Source organism: Oncorhynchus clarkii, chromosome 6 (assembly GCF_045791955.1).
Source record: "Oncorhynchus clarkii lewisi isolate Uvic-CL-2024 chromosome 6, UVic_Ocla_1.0, whole genome shotgun sequence".
Lineage (NCBI taxonomy): Eukaryota > Metazoa > Chordata > Actinopteri > Salmoniformes > Salmonidae > Oncorhynchus > Oncorhynchus clarkii.
The window spans coordinates 56,234,767-56,257,053 of NC_092152.1; the positions used below are offsets into that span (position 1 = coordinate 56,234,767).

Sequence of the window (22,287 nt, forward strand, 5' to 3'; positions counted from 1 at the left end):
TAGCTAAGTGAAAGTGAAAAAGAAAATAGCACGGAGTATAGCTCTCGCTCTCTCTCTCTTGCTTCTCCTTCCATTTATAAATACATTAATTTGTTCCAAACTGTTCAACTATCTTCTTTCTCTCTCTTTAAGTCAACTACTCACCACATTTTATGTACTGCAATGCTAGCTAGCTGTAGCTTATACTCTCAGTACTAGATTCATTATCTGATCCTTTGATTAGGTGGACAACACGTCAGTTCATGCTGCAAGAGCTCTGATAGGTTGGAGGACTTCCTCCGGAAGTTATCATAATTACTGTGTAAGTCTATGGAAGGGGTGAGAACAGTGAGCCTCCTAGGTTTTGTATTGAAGTCAACGTATGCAGAGGAGGACGGAAACTAGCTGTCCTCCGGCTACACCATGGTGCTACCCTACAGAGTGCTGTTGAGGCTACTGTAGACCTTCATTGCAAAACAGTGTGTTTTAATCAATTATTTTTTACGTGAATATATTTAATAAAGTTTTAATCTACCAATAGGTGACCTTTTTTTGCGAGGCATTGGAAAACCTCCCTGGTCTTTGTGGTTGAATCTGTGCTTGAAGTTCACTACTCGACTGAGGGACCTTACAGATATGTGTGTTGGGTACAGCAATGGGGTAATCATTCAAAAATCATGTTAACCACTATTCTTGCACACAGAGTGAATCCATGCAACTTACTATGTGACTTGCGAAGCACATTTTTACTCCTAAACGTATTTAGGCTTGCCATAACAAAGGGGTTGACTCATCATTTCAGAAACGTAATTCCACTTTGACAATAGGGGGTATTGTGTGTAGATTAGTGGCACAAATGCAATCCATTTTAAATTCAATCAGTAACCCAACAATATATGGAAAAAGTCAAGGGGTGTGAATACTTTCTGAAGGCTTTTGCTAAATACATGTATTTGACAATACTATACTACTGACAGCAATAGGCCACGCACCCGATCCGCGCCTATTGGTGTCAGATAGTTTGGTCAAGTCTTACATCATTATCACCCTCAATTATTCTAACAGTACATTTATTCACATTTGTAAGTAACAATGTCTGATTTGTACATCTTTGTCTGTCTATGATCAAAGCTCCTGAATGTGGTATATCATTGCAAAGAGTTTGGGTAATTGTGTCCGACAATTCGTGAAAGTGGTCTGTTACTTTACATACGAAGCGTTTCATCAAGTCTACATCCGGGTTTTTTTCCTAGGCAATGGAGGCAAATCACCTCCGTTCCTTAGGCAAAGTGAAATAAATTCGCCGCACCGTCACATAAAGTAGTTCCTCTACTAAATGCGATTTAATATGTATTTATGCATACAATCACAATATACTGAAACGATTTAATACTTTAATTATATTATTGAATCAATCAGAGCCATTGGTGACTTGTTTTGTGCTAAGTGCCCCTTAGTTTTCCTTGCCCCGTTCTCGCTCACTCTTCCTACGCGCATTGATGTGCAATGTGCTCAGGATAGGGGGGTGAATGAGATTGACGAAGAGTTCTTGTTCTGTATCTCAGTTTTTCTCTTTATACTCAAATTAAATAGTGGGAAAAATTATCGGGAAAATCACATCATATGCAATGGAGTGTATTTGGATATTAAGTGGATAAATACACGCTCTGGGCGTTTTTCGGTGAAGAAGTACTACGGTGTTTGTAAATATTTATTTAAATAATTTGTGTGAGAAGAGCAGGGTTGGCTGCTGCTCAAGTGAGTAAAAGAGGAGGGTAAGAACATCTCGGGATCTTTCTATTATTATAAGAACTTTCATTTTCATCTCTGCTACTCTCTTTATTATTTGATTAATATTGTTGTTTTAGATCAAGTGTATTCGCATTTTAGTCGAAGGAAAGCAGTCGCTGAGCAATCGTTTTGTTCATATATCCATATTCTAGGAGTTGGGTGATATTTTATAAGTGCCTTGCTATTGGAGGGCATTGAACGTAGTGCGTAAAGGGGCTGATTCTAACTTGCGCTAAGCTTTACGCCTCTGTTATACAATAAAAACACCGTTTGCAAAGAATTTCAAAGCACAATTATAATGTATTTAGTTGTGTAACGAACTATCGGACAGTCATCCATTTCAGATGTCTATGTTATTAAGTCGATTTGTCTGCTTTTTAGTTGAACGAATGCTTTGTTGCTTGCCCTCTGTTTCTTTTTCGTAAAGGAACGCTGTATCGCGACGAGTAACACGTAATAGCGCCACAAAAGCGTTAGTGAATGCTATTGAGTAGGTTACCATTTCACGTAAAAGAAAAAAACGTATCACACAAGTTATTGTATTTTATTCCAAAAGAGGTATAACATACGTATATCCTGTTCTTGCGTAGTTCATTTATGTTTCAAGTTAATACCATGTGATATTTGAGTTAATACTATACCATAACTAAGTGGATTCTCATTGGACAACCAACTTGCTATTTGGAGGAAGAACTCCAGCTCGCGAATGATATTTAGCTAATTTAGTTGTGCTTGCATCAAGTGCACTAAGATAGTTTCTCCTGGTGCCCTACATACTAGCCTACTCTGAGAAAGAATAATAATATTTCCCTACTGAACAATATATAACTAATTCTCAGGATTCGCTATACAGTTATTTCCCCCCAAATAAATGTGGCCTAGCTGGTGAAATCGTGGGGGGTAGTTGTAGGCCCTATTCCACTCGAACGGCTGAGATTGGAACGTTTGATATTGTATCAGTTTTTCTTAATCGAGGCCCTTATTCTTAGTTTGATTGAGTGGCAGACAGGTGCAGTGACGTGTCCAGTAGGTCACTTTAGGAGTAGGACGTATAAATCGACCCGACCCATCTGTAGTTTAAATTTCCAGTTTTGTATCACGTTCGTGTTTGGCCCCACTTTATATCATGTATTTAGACAGGTGCCGTGGAATTACAGTGTAGTAAGGGTACTCATTGTTGTACTCACTTACTGCACTGTTGGAGCTAGGAACACAAGCATTTTGCTACACCCGTAATAACATCTGCTAAATATTTGTATGTGACAATAACATTTGATTTGATAGTATGTAGGCCCAGCCTGGTCTCATAGACTAGACGTAACATAGTAAATGTAAAAACGGGAAATCCAAATTAATATGATATGTTACGTTTGATATTGTTTTGTTTTTTTACCCCCTTTTTCTCCCCAATTTCGTGGTATTGGTAGTTACAGTCTTGTCTCATTGCTGCAAGTCCCGTACGGACTCAGGAGAAGCGAAGGTCGAGAGCCGTGCATCCTCCGAAACAAAACCCAACCAAGCCGCACTGCTTCTTTACACAATGCCAGCTTAACCCAGAAGCCAGCCACACCAATGTGTCGGAGGAAACACCGTACACCTGGCGACCATGCATGCGCCCGGCCCGCCACAGGAGTCACTAGAGCGCGAAGGGACAAGGACATCCCTGCTGGCCAAACCATGCCCTAACCCTGTTTTTGCCAAAAGGACTGGATTTTTTCTGTTCGTCGCACCATTATCAATAAACCCTAGAAAAGTCCAGGAGGCCCACCGTTTCTGAGATACTGCAACCGGCACATACCATGCTCAAAGTTGCTGAAGTCACTCGTTTTGCCCATTCTAACCTTCAATCTAACGGTTACGGGGTGGTTTACCTAAACCGCTGAGTGTATGTATATTTTTTATTTTACCTTTATTTAACTAGGCAAGTCAGTTAAGAACAAATTCCTATTTACAATGATGGCCTAGGAACAGTGGGTTAAATACCTTGTTCAGGGGCAGAACAACAGATTTGTACCTTGTCAGCACGGGGATTTGAACTTGCAACCTTTCGGATACTAGCCCAACACTTTAACCGTATGGGTAACTTTATCCCCTAGCCTAGCTAATGTTATCTACCTAGCTAATGTTAGCTAGCTAATGTTAACCACAACAAATTGGAATTAGTAACATATACATTTAGCTAATTCGTAACATATTGTACGCATGAGTTGGAACCGGTTCAGGGAACAGAACCGAAAACTGTAAAATAATTAAATTATTTGATGAACAGAACCAGAAATGAAAGTGATCTATATTGTTCCAGAATAGAACCATTATTTTAAAAGTCTGGGACCCAGTTAATAACATTTATTTTTCGTTCCTGACATTTTTTTCCAGTTTCCCAAAAATCGCAACAAAGTGCCTATGCAAAGCCCTCACTGTCTGCCAGTGGATGTATGTGTAGGCTACCTTCCCCTCCCCCTCAGAAGCATAGGTTACTGGAGTCTACTGACGACATTACAAACGTGATTCAGAAATTATGGAGAGATGTTTAATTATAGAAGAATGGATTAACTTTTTCAATGCTAGTTAAGGATATTATAGTTATCAAGTTTCACATTGGATTTAACTGACTACAAAAAGGTAAGATGAGTTTTTAATTCTAGTGCTGTTCTGCACAAACAAGCTTGTTAGCTAGCTAGCTAACGTTTGCTCTGGTCCAACGTTAAACCAAATCGGAAATTCAAAGACATTCAAAGTTCCTCCATAGAAGCCACTCCTCTGTAGGTATAATTCTGTGGGCCTAATTCAGATAATGCAACAAGATGCCCGGCGCTTCAAGGCAAGCTTCCTTCACCCTCTTGCTCTACACTGGTCTGTCTATAGTGACTGGCAGCACCGTGTTTGTGCTTGTCTTTCGTTATGATTAAACCATGATGTTACGGAAAAATACAATTTGCTCTTAACAACTTTCATTTACAGATTAAATAATGGTTCTGTTCAGGACGAAACAATTAGATTTTTTAAAGTTCCAACCCCTGTTTGCACGAATTGCAATTTGTAACATGTATTGTACAAATTGCAATTCGTAACATATCATATGAAATGGATGATGGACATCCACAAATTAATACTTACCATATGAAATGTAACTTATCATGCTAATTGGAATGTTATGGATTTACATTTATTATGTTACGTATACCCCTGAGTCCAGGTTGGTAGGCCTCAACTGTTATACCTATAGTACTAACATTAGTATGAGTATCATGCACAATTTCAAGGATTTCTGCAAAAAGTACAGGTTTTAGAAAATAAAGTAACTTACTGTTGATGATTTAGATTTTTCACTGCAATGTCCTAACCCTCACTCTAATAATTGTGCATACCATCAAAGAATGGGCCACGAACAAAAACATAAACAACGGTGCAAATGCATTTAATACATTAAATTTTTATGTGCAAATAGCACTCGCTTTTTATCATATGTTTGTAGGCTAATGTTCAAGCAATGACATTCCATGAGAGCGACATACTGTAACGTTTTTTGAAACATAATTTGAAGCTATACAAAATTGTTTACAAAGTTTTCTATGATATCAAAAACAATGGACTAAGTGGTTTTAATAATGTATTAACAAGTCATATTCTTCTAAATCAAGAGATATAGACTATTTCCATAATTGAAATTACTAGAACCCTTACAGACTTAGTAACCTACAGTATGAAAAAGCAGTGTACTTCTGCTAGATTATTTGAATAGGTAGTAGCTCAGCTTCCTGATATGTACACTAAGGCTGGCAATTGCCAGGGACCTTCCGATATTATCACAATGCTTAGGACCCGATATGATATGTATTGCGATTCTCACAATTCTATATGTATTGCAATTTGACATTGCGATTTGATGTTCCAAACATATTGCTCACTATTTGTCTGCAGCTGAGAGACAAGACAGAGCATGAGAAAAGGAGTTTAGATCAGCCATGGAAGTAAAAGTGCTATTTGCATGTAAAAATGTCACCCATTAAATGCATTTGCACCGTTGTTTATGTTTTTGTTCGTGGCCCAATCTTTGATGGTAACGTAGCAAAATGTAGAAAAAGTCTAGGTGTCTGAATACTTTCCGAAGGCACTGTATAGCAGCACCAACAAAAAAAAATCATAAATATTTACCTACTGAACAAAACAAAACTAATTTGCAGGCTTCAGTATACAGTTCTTTCCCCCGAATAAATGTGGCCTAGTGACATGTAACTGTATCGTATTCCCCCATCACTAATGTACACCTGGACTGTGTTTTACCTATATACCCCCTTCCCCTGAAATTGGCATCTTCTCAAGGATAGTGAGGGAAGGATATGAGGAGAGCAGGAGAGAGAGATAGTGGGAGAATGGGAGATGGAGGAAACCAGTCCACTCAGCCAGGTGGTAAGCCCATGTAATGGCCCCAATGTTATTATTGTTCTCTTGGCAAAAGGCCCTGGCCGGAAATCAATCCGCCGGCTGGGAGGCTGTAACACTGCTGTGATTTGACTCGCTCTCTTTCCCAGTTTTCACTCGCTATGAAATGCTTACACACCGTGTACAAAACTAGTAGGATGTTTTGGGGAGTTTGCACATTCATCTCTTTTTATTTTCTCAGCATTATAGTCCATCATCAGAAAGCAGTAGGTTACTTTCAAATAAGTTGTACAGAACATCAAAATCTGGATTTAAATGCCAACAATTTTCAAACTGTCTTCATAAAGAAAATACTCCATTTGTTTTATCCATTTTACTCTAGACTAGAAAATTGTCTAATGTACTATTAATACTTTAAAGGCCCAACCAGGCCTAGAGAGCAGAGGGTAGTCCATACTATCCAAAGCATAGTAGAGTGAGATGATGTAAAACAAAAACAGAAAAATACTATTCCAAAACATTATGCTGAATATTCCTTGCACATCACAATCTAATGACTTTGTGGAGTAGCCTTGGGCCCTGAGGTCTTTGAATGGGCTCTACAGAGAGAGAAGAGAGAGTGGACAGCAAGTGTTTTGGGCCCCTGCTGTGGGTTAGGAAAACCCACGCTATGACATGCTGCTGGACGTCGCACTGCAACATTATTTAAGTGGAGTGGCTTATCTGATTGCCTCTTTTTTGTGTCACAGCTGCCACCCCCTCAATGCAAAATTGGATGGTGTTCAAAACTGAAGACTGTGTGAAGGTAAAGCTATGAACATTTATTTTGTGTGTGTGTGTGTGTGTGTGTGAACGTTTAAATGCAATCCTTAACATGAAGAAAAAACAATAACTGCAAATGTAAATAACAGTGCACTTTTCACAAAACAACATATTATTATACGTGTTATAGCCTAACTAGACGATAGGCAGGATAAAGGCCTCGAAAGTTGTGTCATTTAAAGAAAACCAGAGAGGAAGAGGTGAACTTTAGGATGCTTTGGTGAATTTGCGAGGCATGCAAGACAAAACATTGAAAGATACAGATAACCAAGACATATTCAGGCCCCTTGACCTTTTCCACATTTTGTTACGTTACAGTCTTATTCTATAATGGATTAAATATTATTTTTTTCCCAGCAATCTACACACAATACACCATAATGGTTATAGTATGTGTATCTTTCAATGTTTTGTCAAAGTGAAAACAGATTTTTTGATTTTTTTTCTCCAAATGTATTAAAAATATTAAACAAATGCCTTATTTACATACGTATTCAGACCCTTTGCTATGAGACTTGAAAGACTTCAACATCCTTGAGATGTTTCTACAACTTAATTGAAGTCCACCTGTGGTAAATTCAATTGATTGGGCATGATTTAGAAAGGCACAGACCTGTCTATATAAGGTCCCACGGTTGGCAGTGCATGTCAGAGCAAAAACCAAGCCATGAGGTCGAAGGAATTGTCCGTAGAGCTCCGAGACAGGATTGTGTCAAGGCACGGATCTTGGGAAGGGTACCAACACATTTTTGCAGACCATTGAAGGTCCCCAAGAACACAGTGGCCTCCATCACTCTTCAATGGAAGACGTTTGGAACCACCAAGACTTCCTAGAGCTGGCCGCCCGGCGTAACTGAGCAATCAGGGGAGAAGGGGCTTTCATTAGGGAGGTAACCAAGAACCTAATGGTCACTCTGACAGATCTCTAGAGTTCCTTTGTGGAGATGGGAGAACATTCCAGAAGGACAACCATCTCTGCAGCACTCCACCAATTAGGCCTTTATGGTAGAGTGACCAGACGGAAGCCAGTCCTCAGTAAAAGGCACATGACAGCCCGCTTGGAGTTTGCCAAAAGGCATCTGAAGACTCTGAGACCATGAGAAACAACATTCTATGGTCTGATGAAACTAAGATTGAACTCTCTGGCTTGAATGCCAAATGTCACGTCTAGAGGAAACCTGGCACCATCCCTACGGCGAAGCATGGTGGTGTAATCGCTGACAAAGGTGCTTCAACAAAGTACTGAGTAAAGGGTCTGAATACAGACATTTCTATAAATAAAATAAAAAAACACTTAAGTGCTTTGTCATTATGGGCTATTGTGTGTAAATTGGTGAGTAACATTTTTTTTTTAAATACCCATTTTAGAATAAGGCTGTAATGTAACAAAATGTGGAAAAAGTTGAGGGGTCTGAATACTTTCCAAAGGCACTGTATGCACACCTTCTCTCTTTCCCTCGCGCTGGCTTGCCTGCTCCTAGCCTATTCATTGATCATAGGCCCTGCTTTACTGAAGTTGCGAGACATTGCAACCCAAGAAATGGAGAGTTACAGCATACCATTACGAGATGCAGCTTTTGATTGCCTAGTGCACTAGTTTGCCTAGTGCACTGACTTTGTCTGCTTGGTGTCTGACCTGCCTATACTGTGCCCCTCCCCTCTCACACTGTCCGGTCGCTTTGAAAGTTGCAAGCGTTTTTGTTCTCGGAAGTACGCAACTAATCAGTCTCCTCAGTTCCAAAAAAAAACAAACACTTGTCCCGTGGAAAACGGTGTGCACAGTCATTTTAGCCTGGACTTCATGCTAGTTAAAGCTGCTGTCTCGGATCTTTACACCACACATACAGCACCCCGAGCTTGGCACACACAAACCCCAATTCACAGTCTTGACACTCAGAAATGGGAGTCGACACCGGGAGTCGACATTCAAGGAGTCGAGGAATCAATTATTTTGGAGTCGCCACTACGTCAGTTGGAAAAATGTCAGAGAAAGGCGAGCGACAGCAGCGATGTGTGGCAATACTTTGAGCAGTTAAATGAGAAGGTGGTGAAGTGCAAACTTTGCGAGGGGGAATTGAGGTAAAGTAATGGTAGTTCACAGGTGCCATGCTTAACCATCTGAAAGGGACGCACCCTGAGACCAGCTGCATTGTGAATTCGCATAAAATTGCAGCAAATTCTCGTATTGTTTTAATGGGAAAACCGAGAAAAAAATAGTCTGTTTTAAACTTTAAGAAAAAAGTGTGTGTGTGTGTGTGTGTACAGGTTTATAAACAAATAATGACATGTTTATAAACTACTTACAAACATGTTGTAAATCCTATTAAGTGTACTTCAATGTGAAGGGTTTTGGAAATGTCTACTTTTACTTTTAACGTCCACCTTAAAAGTAGATAAACGATAACATGGATAACAGCAGCATTTTTACAGCGTTCTATGGCCTGATGCCATGCCATTGCTTTGTTATAAGCACAACTTGATTTCACTGTCACAAGTCTTTATGTTGACACATTAGTATTCCTGTTGAATGAAGAGATAACATGATCCTTCTTCCTGGCTGAACAGGCTGAAAGCTGTCCAGGACTGAGCTTCCGACAGAAGGGATCAATGATGGAATTACAGACCCTCCAAGAGTCCCTGAAAGCGGATATACAAGTTCATCAGGTAACAGCACTACAGCATCTCTCTGCTTTTATGCCGTTTAACCACCATTTGTTCACTTGATTCACCTGGAAATGATCCGACATGTTTCGGGAGGAAAGTTGGTAACACATTCAACTGTGCGGCAGAATGTGGTTGGGTTTTTGTTCATTACACTCCATCAGATTCTTGCCCTCAGGCTGCGCCATGAATACTTCCTCCTTAGGATGAGTCTATCTGTCAGCTTATCCACCTCCTTCTCTACTCTGCGTCCTCCTGCCTTTCCCTTCAGTGATTGTCCTTTAAGTATGGTTTAGTGTCGGGTTTGGGTCAGAAAAATATACTTCATCCTGTAAATGTATGCTCTACACTCTTTGAAAAACAAGTGACAACCTAGAACCTAAAAGGGTTATTCGGCTGTCCCCATAGGAGAACCCTTTGAAGAACCCTTTTTGGTTCCAGGTAGAACTCTTTTGGGTTCAATGCAGTACCCTTTCCAAAGACGGAAAGGGTTCTGGAACCAAAAAGGGTTATCCTATGGGGACAGCCGAAGAACCCTTCTGGAACCCTTTTTATCCCTCTAAGAGTTTATGTGTACTCTGTAGTCTTTTTGAGTTGTATTTCTGTGCCATCCATAATGTTTCTGTTTTGAGGTTTGGTGCATGATACCCTCCGTCTGGTTCAACCCAAATACGGAAACCAGAAACATGAGGAAAGCTTATCCTCGCACCTCTATCACCAGCCAGATGTGCTCCTTATAGCAAAATTGCAAACAGGGCATGTGTTGATTACCATGTGAGTGATCACATTAGAGAGGCCCACAGGTTCAGTGTAAGTCAGTATGGTGTTCCTATTCGCAACCACTGAATGTACCTCCTTGTGTTTGTCTGGAATGCTTTGTATAGTGGGGAGCCATGAATGTGCTCTAAGGTTGCAGTATTGGAAGGTGCCTCTGGGGGCCACTGTGTCTACAGTTTGTATGGCTGTGACAATAAGAATGCATTGGGTACTGCAACGTTAAAAGGGGGGGGGGGTGAGCAAAAGGAACGTTTGCTCAGGAAACGTAAAAACCTATTGCAAAACCTTTTTCTCTAACCTTTAAAAAGCATGTGACGTTAGGAACAAGTGACACAGCCTCTCTCCTTGTAGCATATTAGGTGTATCAATGCATTTGTTATGTGGTTGTTAATAACTTACGTGTCTTTCTATGATTTCTCTCTCACAGAAACTAGTGTCCCAGATGAAACAGGATCCACAGGTAAGCCCCTCCTGTCACAAAGGCAGTTGTACCAGATTGCTAGGCCCAAATACACAATATGTTTTGGGGTTGACGTCAGAGGTTTTCAAGCTTTTGAAAGCTTTTCAAAATCTACACAGTCGAAAGATATGAAACAGCCTAAGAGGAAAACCAGAAAAAAGACCAGTTAAGATATAATGTTTTGAATTTTACCCCCTTTTTCTCCACAATTCCATGGTATCCAATTTTTAAAAATTTTCATGAGACAATGAGACTCATTGCTACAACTCCCGTACGGGCTCGGGAGAGACGAAGGTTGAAAGTCATGCGTCCTCCGATACACAACCCAACCAAGCCGCACTGCTTCTTAATACAGCGCGCATCCAACCCGGAAGCCAGCCGCACCAATGTGTCGGAGGAAACATCGTGCAACCTTGGTTAGCCCGCGATGAGACAAGGACATCCCTACCGGCCAAGCCCTTCCTAACCCGGACGACGCTAGACCAATTGTGCGTCGCCCCACGGACCTCCCGGTCGCGGGCGGTTACGACAGAGCCTGGGCGCGAACCCAGGGTCTCTGGTGGCACAGCTGGCGCTGCAGTACAGCGCCCTTAACCACTGCGCCACCCGGGAGGCTCAGAGATTTTTGATTGGTTCCAAACTCCACCTCTTTTACTTTACTCTGTCAATGTTGAGAACGGCCTTGAAATCTCCCCAGAGCTCTTCTATCTCTGTAGTATCCGCCCACCATACTTTATCATCTTGCAGCCCTTTTATGAGGACTCAGTGCTGTAGCAGCAGCGGCCCATCCCACATTTCAGCAGTGTCCCTACATCCCAGCTCTGAGTTCCCCCTCATGTGGCTGACAGCCGTGGCAGCCCAGTGACGCGAGGGGAGTGGATTACTCTTTCCACCTCACTTCACTCGTCCCGTGGGAAACGGTGTGCACAGTCATTTTAACTTGGACTTCATGCTAGTTAAAGCTGCTGTCTCGGATCTTTACACCACACCTACACACACACACACACACACACACAAATACAGCACCCAGAGCTTGGCACACTCCCCACATAACACGCAAACCCCAACTCAGCTGTCACGAATGAACAATTCTTCACAGCTATGTGTAAGTGAGCTATAACAGGCTTGTTGCTCTCTTCTTTTTTTTTTGCTGCAGAATGCTGATTTGAAGAAGCAGCTCCATGAACGTCAAGCCAAGATCACAGCGCTGAGTGAGCAGCAGGTAGGCAACTGAAACAGGAGAGGGGAGTGGTGGCTCTGGGATTTCATACACCATCGCACTGGCACACACCAAGGTCTTTACCAGTCTTACATTACTGCACTGTGTATTAAAATGCTAGAGGTTCTCTACATGACAGAGCCTACTTTCACTTCCTGTCAGAGCTACCCTTTCTTTCTTTTCTTCTTCTCTGTCCTTTTTCTGGAGAGTAGGCCTAGACAAGTCAATGTGGCAGATCTAAGAGTCCTGCATGCGTCTGCCTGTGATCGATGATTTCTGTACAGTTGAGGGTGTGAGCCTAGGATCACTTTGAGTTGGGTTTTGTCTCCTTCGGGCTAGGGGCTTAGAGCAGGTGTCTGACTGATCCAGTTTCATGGTGCTAAAAAGCACCACTCTTTGTGAAGCTGTTAACATTCACATCCATTGACAACCATGGGATGGTTAGAGATAAGAGTCATTTGAGACTTTAACAGTTTTTAGGACCTATGTACAGCAGTGGTGCGAAGTACTTAAGTAGTACTTTAAAGTATTTTTACTTAAGTTGTTTTCTATACTTTACTTTACTATTTATATTTTTGCTAACTTTTACTTCACTACAATCCTAATGAAAATGATGTACTTTTTACTCCATACATTTTCCCTGACACCCAAAAGTACTCGTTACATTTTGACAGGAAAATGGTCCAATTCACACACTTATCAAGAGCACATCCCTGGTCATCCGTACTGCCTCTGATCTAGCGGACTCACTAAACACAAATGCTTCATTTGTCAATTATGTCTGAGCATTTGAGTGTGCCCCTGGCTATCCGTCAATAAAAAAAATATTGATTGGGATGTCAGGTTTGTTTAATGTAAGGAATTTGAGATGGTTTATACTTTTGAAAGTTAAGTACATTTTAGCAATTCCATTTACTTTTGACACTTAAGTATATTTAAAACTTTTACTCAAATAGTATTTTACTGATACTAATAGACTTTTACTTGAGTCATTTTCTATTACGGTATCTTTACTTTTACTCAAGTATGACAATTGAGTACTTTTTCCACCACTGATGTACAGTATATACAGTATATTTGTTATTGACTTACAAGTACAACTGGCATGCATGCAGGCTAGTGTTAGTGAATTTGCCCCTCAACCAACCATTAACATATTATTGTAAGAGGCTTTGTTTTGGCGATTTGAACTGAGTCAAACTAAACTTTTGGAGATATGTTGTTTTTCCTCTTAACCACTTTGCTGCATATAAACTTACCCTGTTATCGTGGTTTAATGAAGTCTTGGGAATGATAGAGGTTTCTATTGAACCTCTGTTTACAATGTCCCTGGTGTCTAATTTTCTTTACAGACTAAATGAAGGGGTGTGATTCCTGTAGAAGTGTCCCATTTCTTTCCACCTGTCACTTATCGATCGTCCTCTCTCTAGTCTAGGGCCTCTGTCGGCTCAACCAAAGAGGTTTTTAAAACGTCAAATTTAAAACGCTGTTTGGGAAGGGCCTGGATTCCCTTTCAAAATAAAAAATAATTGCCATTTTATTTGTGCAGAGGCCGAAGCTTTTGTTGAACCTTAATTGAGTCTGTGTTGCTGTCTTAGTTTTGAGAACCCTTAAGCTTTATGTTTGTTTAGCGGTTATGCTATGAGAATATTTGGTCACATACTCGCAGTGGATGCATGGGTATCTGATCTGAAGAGAAGTTCAACGCCGATTGAGAGCTGTTCTTTGAGAATCAAGGGGAGCATTTGACTGGAATTAGCATCAAACCTGCATCCCCATAGTCCCATCCAGACACTGCTTGTGGCGGTGCACTTTCTCAGTCTATTCTTATTACCCCCTCAAGATATGCGTATTAATACAACGCTGCTGTTGCAGTCTCTCCTGTATTCACTTTACATGGAGTCAATGTCTTCATTATTTAACTTACAATGAAGTTGCTCCACACCTTGAGGCTCCTTAAGGGAAACATGTTTGACATATATTTGTTACTGGATTGTGTGTGTGTGTGTGTGTGTGTGCATTAGTGCTAAGCGGTTAGTGCTTTTTGATTTAAGAGGTCGGTTCGGTTTTGGTTCGATTATTTTAACAAATATATTACGGTCTTCGGGTTTCGATTGAATTATTTGAAGCATTTAAATGCGCTATGTATTATGTGGGTTGAATCCTTTAACAACACAGGATAAAACAATGAATAAAAGTTCAATGATGGTAATGACCCATTGATACTTATCAGATATTACCCATTGTTTATTCACCTTACTATATCTAAATTAAATGTTTGTTGTGTATATTACATTGGTTTTACTTGAGGACTTTATTATTTCATTCCAAGTCATCTCTATAGAGCTGCCTATACTATGACAAAATCACTATTTTAGTAGTTTATAAAAGTAAATAAGGCATACTTTTATGACGGTTGAATACCAATTATCAACTACTTCGATCAGGGATGGGTAACTGATCAGGGATGGGCCTGTACCCAAATACACAAGCGGGTCCAGAACCAGAATTCGAAATAATGTCATGGGTCAGATCTGATATGATTGTCTCGGGTATGTGTCATTTTTAACTGACTTTTCCAGAAGGACGCATTTAGTTTTGAACGCAACTGCTGCAGTAGAGAGAGTGAGAGAGAAATTGTAGAATTTATGCTGCTGCTCTTTGCTTTTCACGTAGGTGGCACGTGTAGCTTGTTGTTGTTGTTGTTGGCCAATCATAAGCCATCAAAGCTGCAATAGGCTAGTCATAGAGCCTCTGCGTGGGGAAAAAGTTAGGAGATATCTATTCATTGGAAGATTCATTAAAAGTTTAAGGAGAAGGATAGGCTACAACGACCTAAAGCCAACAGGTAGGCTGCTACTATTATATTATGAATGGAGTTGTTGTTGTTAGTAACTGTGTAGGACGAGAAAGCGCATGCAGCCTCAATTAGCCTAGCTAGCTAGATTAACTAGCTTCTCCAGGTTTGAAGACAAGTATTACATAATCATATAAATAGCCTAGCTATGGCAGCTATTAGTCTACTATAGCGTGAGCCGGCTTGGTGGGTTGCAGTTTCTCATCTCTCCCTTCCTCCTCCCTGTTCCCCGGTCACTCGCTCACACTCATAGTAGCCTACACACACAGCACTGGCCCCTGCTAGAGCGTCACTTCTCTCTACCTCCTCCCCCTTGTGCTTTATCAGCTCCGGTTAATAAAGTAGCTTAAAATGTTATTTTTCTGCTGCTTCCCTCACTCAGATCGAACCGGGCCTGGATCCAACCAGGCCTATACGGAACGAGTCTAGCTGTTCCTCAGGTCCCTTTGGAACTGGTCTCTATACTGTAAAAGTTATCTTATGCGTATTGGGTCTGGTTGGGAAATCCCCAGGTCGGTTTTGGAACGGGTCCAACTATTTAGTTTCAAAAAGTCCAATATTCTACAACTCCCTACCTCATCACATAGTTCGGGCATTTCAGGCATAGCGCTCTCAGTACTGTATCTTGCCCTGTGCTGAAAGGGACACCTGCTGACGGAGTGTGAATAATACCAGGTTCATTTAACAAGGGTGGCAGGCTGCTCAGGCCAAGTATTTCAGCAGCTCAGCTATGAATTTTTAAAAGTGTTTTTTATAAATTCACACTAGCAGCTGATTTATATTCTATGAGGTGCGGGGGCCTCCACTGAGTCGATGTCAGATGAGTGTAGCGTATAAGACCGGAACGATTAGATGATTATATCCATAGAGCATTTACATTTTTTATCATACTGAACTATTCATTGTCTGTATGAATAGATGTAGGAGTGGTGAAAGGTAAATTGAGAGGGTCACTTCATTCTAGCACTATGTGAAAGACAAATACTCAATCTGAGGATTCTCCGCTGAAATTAGTCACACCAATGTGCTTTTGGCCACACGACCTCCACCACTGCATTGTAACCAGAAGGAATGAAATATTAAAGCGCTGACTGAAGGTCAGGTTGGTTGTGTGTGGAGAAACCTGGATTCCATTTCAATGGACCTGAGCTGTTTTCATCTAGTGTTTCACGTTGTTCGAGAGGATTCTAGCTGACTTATTTGCTGGACTGGCTTGATTAGGAGTTAGATACTGCAAAGCTCGTGAGGAACAGAATTGTCAATCTTGACAGATAAGTTGTGTAACACAGCATTTGACGTTCTGCTTATAAACGTAGACATCATTATTTCATTGTTTGTTAACAAGCTTTTGAAAAAGGTCATTATACGCCATTCGTTCTTGTTAGGACCTTCGCTTAGCCCCCATAATGCACCGATGACTTATTTTATGAGCGGAGAAACTTTTTCAGAAATCGTTTAGTTAACAATGTCCTGAAAGAGACTATTAAAGTTCCACACGTCAGCAGTTTTCATTGTGTGGACTGAAAAGATGTAGAAAACTCTCTCTCTCTCACTTAATGAAAAGGCTCAACTCCAGGGATGTCACCCCACCGGGGCTATGGAAGCAGCCAGGCTGTGCTTCTATAAATCATGCTGCAATGATCCAGCCATCGATTTCAGACTGGGGTTGTCTTTAGCACAGTTGAAAACCCTTAAAAATGTCAATTATTTTATTGATTCCTGTATTTTCTTCCTAACTCTCCCCTGTCCCCCATTTACAATATATATATATATATATATATATATATATTACAGTTTTTTTTGTCAATCGTCTCTCAGTACTGTGTCTATTTGTCGGTGTGATGTGTTATAATTTGGATTTACCGCGCAGTTCTTTCAACATCACTTCTTGGATTTAAAATAAACTGCCGTGCATTTCGCAGGGGTCGATACTAGGAGCTGTTCTTTTTACTATTTATACAAATGCTATTGGTCAATCTGTTAAAATGTTTACATTTGAATCGATATGCGGATGATACTCTTGCGTATGCAATTGACCCAACTACTGACTGGACTGTGACGAGGCTACAGTCTGATTTTTGCAGTTGTGCAGGAAGCCCTCCAAGTAATCCCCGAAAGATGTTTCGATTGGATGCTTTGAAGTCCCTCGGACAATTCAGACAGCTGATTTTTATCATGAAGAATGTGTTAGTTTTAAATGAATGTGTTTTGTATCTTAATGTGTATATTGTCTATATGTTGTGTTTACCTGTACTTCCCTGTTGTATTGTGCTTGTTTTTGTATGGCGCAGGGCTCATTTGTGAAATCGACGTTAGTCTCAATAGGACTTCCCCGTTGGAATAAAGGCAAATAATCTGAATATTCCTCTGAAAATCCTTTTTACTCTGGAAGAGGGAAGTCGCTTTTCGTTGTCATTTGTAGAGACTCAGTAGCTTGTCTTGTGTTTCTGAGCGTTATGGTAGCGCTGATGTCGGAGAGTTGTCTCATTTTCCCACAAGATGACATTTGATTGGCTTTCGAGAGGCATACCGCTGAGGATGTTTGTGAGAATAAAATGGGTTCAACCTCTGGTCAGACCTGAACCTGATAAACTTGGGACACATGGGAGCAGAAAGTGCTGAACCTCCCTTCTCTAATAATGCACTCCAGGGAGGCTGTGTGTCAGTGAGCTGGTGTCTTATGTCTCTTTGTGAGTTGGCACAGGATTGATCCATTTTTTCAAGCAGGTTTCAAGCAGTGGAGTAAAGTTGCAGCATTCTGTATTTATGATACTATGTGGTGGTCCCTTCCTCTTTTAAGAGGTGTGCTATTCAACTTGCCCTGCAGAATTCATTTAAAAGGCTCTCCTTTTAAATGAGGAAGCTCTATTGTCTTGGAATACCTGTCTGCCTGTGTGGCTCCCTAGCTCCCACCCAGGGATAATAAAACACCTTGAGCTCCTCCACCATAGAAATAATGACCCATGGCACTGAAACGAGGCACAATTGAATCGATTTAGCTGCAGTCTGTCCTTTCTTTGACTGCCTCAATGGTTTGAATAGTACGGGGCATTTTATGAGGAGAAGGAGCCCTGTGGATCCAGAGAAATGGCACTGCGATGAATGCTTGGGCAGGTCTCAACTGGCCTGCCCAGGACTGAATACAGGGGAATCAGACAGACTGGCTGTGACATGTGACGTTATGGCCCACTGTAAAAGCCTCACAGCTGTTGATAAGCTAGTTGCACTTGTGCCATTTGTGAAAACATGAGGAATAGAAAGACCATATGATAATATGCAAAATACTGGAAGGACTAAAACATTGATGCCAAGGAAAGAATCTATTGTCAATGCTATTGTTCTTAAGTCACACACATTATCAAGATGTTGTAAATGGATTGACACAGATTTGCTAGTGGGGCATTTTTGGGCAGGGCTGTTTTATGGCTACTTCAGGGATGGTTCAGGACTACTTGGGGCTGGTTCAAGGCTGGTGCAAGTTTGGTTTGGGCTTGGTACAGCAGGGGTAACCTGGCACTCAGTCTGAGCTGTATTTGCAGCCTCTAACGAGAGTCCCTGCTGCGAGGCCCAGTTATTATCATTGCTGCTCCTCCATGCGCGTAATCTGGACGTGTGTCTCTGCTGTGTGCCCAGGAAAGAGAAGAAGGAGGTAGGGAGGAGAGAGAAGGGTGGGCATAAAAAGAGCTGGAAACTAAAAGTGCTTTAGTGTTGTTGAGGGATGACTCACAGTATTGCCCTGAAATGATCCCCCCAAAAAAATTTCCTGCATACAATATATGGTCGTCCTCCGCTGCTCTCTTCTAAATGCAAAATATGCAGACAAGCATTGTTTCACGTAATGTCCAATTGAATATACATCAAATAAAGTATTCTGACTATTTTTAATATACTTTTGAATTATTACCACACTCTGAGGCTGTACCACACATCAAGTTGTACTTTCCCCTCCTCACACCTTGAAAGCACACACAGTAGAAGCATTCACATTACATTCAGCCCACCAGGTAGACTCCTATCTCTTCTCTGTGTTAGATACCTGCGTTGGAGTTAGCCTGCACAGGGTTCAGTGATCACTGTTTCTTAGCAACAGGTGAGCCATATGGTCATTTCTGGCACAGAGTCAGTCTTTTTGTGAGCAGCTGCCTAGAACTTTTAGTTTTTTTTGTTCTGTTGGCGCTTGTAGTACGATTACGGTTGCGCTTGTGGCCGGTACAGGTGTACTGTATGTCAGTGATCTCCCGGTCACCTCCCAGGGAGTGATGACACATCTCCCTTGGACATCTAGCTCCGTCTCAGAGAGGAGAGTAAAGAGCCAGCCCCCTCACTGACTTCTCCCACTTACAGTTCAAAGGTCCCACTTACAGTTCATTCTACCCTACAGCCAGTTTAAGAACATCCTCGACACTTTAGAAGCTAACGGGGGAAGAATGCGTCTATCAAAGCCTGAAAAGAAAATCCCTATTCCTGAGAAGTGCTGCGGCAGCACGCTGCTAAGTCACCGTCTTGAAAGCAGGGGGAGGGAGTGTGTGTGTGTGTGACAGGAGGACGTGCTATCATCCAGCAGCACGGTGCCTCTCAGTGTTAGAATGTCAGCTCCACTCTTCCACACAGATGCTCCCTGCTGTGTGGTCTGGAGAGGAGACTGTGGCAGGCCAGAGGAGAGCAGGAGAAAGGGTGCAGCCTGGCTGGCTGTCACTGGGAGAGTGGGGCCAACTACCGTGCTCTCTGGGAGCTGTGTGGGGAGGAGTTTCGCTAAGACATGCCCCCGCACTGTTCCACTGCAGGCCTGTTCTGTCCGCCCCCGGAAACCTAAAACTACAATCCGGGATAATCTCCTTGATGTCTGACTAATACAGTGAAAATACAGAAATGAGCCTCGTGTACTACCTCCTGGGGTGTGCTTTCCTCGCCGTGTTCTTAAAACTAATGACCCCCACCTGCTAGTTCACCGATCCTTAAATCTCCATCCTCCCGGTTGATTAACATTTGCTTAGGCTGCTTAGGCTGAATATGAATAACGACCAGGCCAAAGTCTTTGACTCAATTGAAAAGTTCCTCCAAAAACACATTTGTTTGCCACGTTTGCCATTTATAGAAGCTTTGAAGGTGACTAAAGACACTGAGCTTGTTGAGTAAGTGGGTAGATGGATGCTGTTTTCGGTTTCCTTTCTATTGTTTCCTATTCTGTACTAAGAAGGATTTGCAGTGTGTGTCATACAAGAAATGCTGGAGGTAATTATGAAAGATTATGAATCACACTACAGCTCAGTGCTAAGAGGTGTCACTACAGACCCTGGTTTGATTCCAGGCTGTATCACAACCGGCTGTGATTGGGAGTCCCATAGGGCGGCGTACAATTGGCCCAGCATTGTTGGGGTTTGGCCGGGGTAGGCCGTCATTGTAAATAAGAATTTGTTCTTAACTGTCTTGCCTAGTTAAATAAAGGTAAATTAAAATGTAAATTATTTTGAAAATGTTAGAAGAAAATAAACAAGTCACACAATTGTTAATACTATTAGTTGCTTTATCTATATCAAAGCAGATAAAGCACTGCTCCTGGTAGACTCAGTAAATTGATTTTAGAAATTAAGTATGAACCAGATTAAACACATTCATGGAAATGCTAATCCTTTTCCTGCTCAGGGGGCAGTTTACATTGTTCAGCACATTGTACTTTGAAAGTAGATTCGTATTCAGTGCCCTGCACTTCCTCCCACCCCACTAGAGCGTATCTGCAGGGAGCAGGGCTGTCTGGATAGAGAAGAGGTTTTATACCTGCTTAACCCACTTTCACAGTGCTCTGTGGCTGACTGAGAGACTGACTGAGTAAAAGAGAGCAGCGCCTACCCCATGATGCATGTAGTTGCTGAGTAAATACTAAATTCTGGCAGTGATGTGCACTGTGCCAGGGGCTGTGTGTGTTCATGAGGAGACTGAAGAGCTTTTACTGTTGTTTCCACCCAGATTTTTAGCTCTAGTTGTTGTGAACAGGATGGGGGGGGAGTAGAGCTAGGTCTGCTGGGTTATGTTTAGCTATAAGGCTGACAACATGTGAAGGTGCTGTGTACTGTGGCCAGCCATGATTCCATTAATAGTAGTGACACGTATCCTGTTTGACACTAAACAGAACTGTGCAGGTTCGTCTGTAGATCTGCTTTTGCCAGAGGTTTAAGTAAGGCAGATTGTCGCCTAAAACCGCTACTAGCTACTACTATGCACGTTTATCGGATGCAATTGATCAATTTATATATATTTTTTTACTCCTATGCTTGTGTGTGCTTTTAGAGAACTTATGATTAATTTACTTACCGCCCTCTAGTTCAACCTCTCTGTCTCCACTCCTATCTGAAATACAAAAGAAGCTGCATTGTCTTTAACACTCCCCGGCTAATTGTAATTAATTACTACCATTTAACGCACAACAGCATAGTACATATCCCAGGATCCCAGATCCTTTACAATTCGCCTGTTGTCCGCCATGATGCCATCTCACGGTAGCTCTGACTTTAACCTCCGCTTCAAGCTCTCGTGAGAGGAAGATGAAACTGACGGGATGACCACGGCTTTATTCGCTCTCTGTAAGAAAATGTCTACCATTTACTATTGTCAAGCAATCCTTTCATAATGTAACTAACAATGTCATGCGATAATGTCAAGTGACAATGTAACAGGGTAGATGGATATCGATGCGGTATGAAATCACCACAATATAGTGCAACTGGGGTGGCCTGGTTGCGTTTTTTGTTTTAAATCACACTCGTACTTACTGTAATATGCATTCGTCACTCTGTCTCCGTGAAGAGCGTTGTCTTGGCAGCGGAGGGTTTGACAGTTAGGGAAATTGACTATAACTATATCGCGTGATAATGAAAGGCACAGGGAAAGGGGTTGTGTAGAGGAGCTACGCGATGTCAGGCTAGGACAGGATCACCGCTCCTCCTTTCCTGTCACACTCAATGTCTCATCAATATCAAGTGTCATCATCTTTCACTCGTTCATCTCAGTATTTTGCACACAATCTCTGTCAGTTTGTTGCCATGTGAAAAGAGTGAAAATATGACCTTGACTTCATTAGACAGCTGTGGTGTGAGAATAATCTCAAAACAATACAGCTCTACCTGACACTTGGTACTTTTGAATTTACTGTGTGGGCGTAACTGTGTATGTGTGGTGATAGGGTCTTTTGAGCAGTGAATAATTGTTGCTGACGCATTGCATCCTCTGGTGGTGATTACTTCCTCACTATTCTTTGTTGCGAAACAAAAGGACAGTTAGTAGCCCCCTAACTCATGGTTTCCCAACCCCCTCCCCAGACCCACTCCCCCCCCAGATGTTTTA

At 41.6% G+C, this 22,287-nt stretch overlaps 1 protein-coding gene across 6 annotated transcripts in view; it reads left to right on the forward strand.

Moving 5' to 3' along the window:
* The first annotated feature begins 1,484 nt into the window (after nt 1-1,484).
* LOC139411322 (PHD finger protein 21A-like) overlaps nt 1,485-22,287 on the forward strand; it is a 40,798-nt gene continuing 19,995 nt past the window's right edge. For 2 of the 6 annotated variants that reach the window (XM_071157547.1, XM_071157550.1), the window contains exons 1-5: nt 1,626-1,754; nt 6,903-6,958; nt 9,541-9,639; nt 10,841-10,873; nt 12,030-12,095. In XM_071157547.1, coding sequence (XP_071013648.1) covers nt 6,917-6,958; nt 9,541-9,639; nt 10,841-10,873; nt 12,030-12,095 — 240 coding nt within the window. In that variant the 5' untranslated portion in view covers nt 1,626-1,754; nt 6,903-6,916. Of the gene's footprint in view, nt 1,755-6,902; nt 6,959-9,540; nt 9,640-10,840; nt 10,874-12,029; nt 12,096-22,287 lie in introns of all 6 variants that reach the window. The other 4 variants (XM_071157546.1, XM_071157548.1, XM_071157549.1 and 1 more) reach the window with 4 other exon arrangements.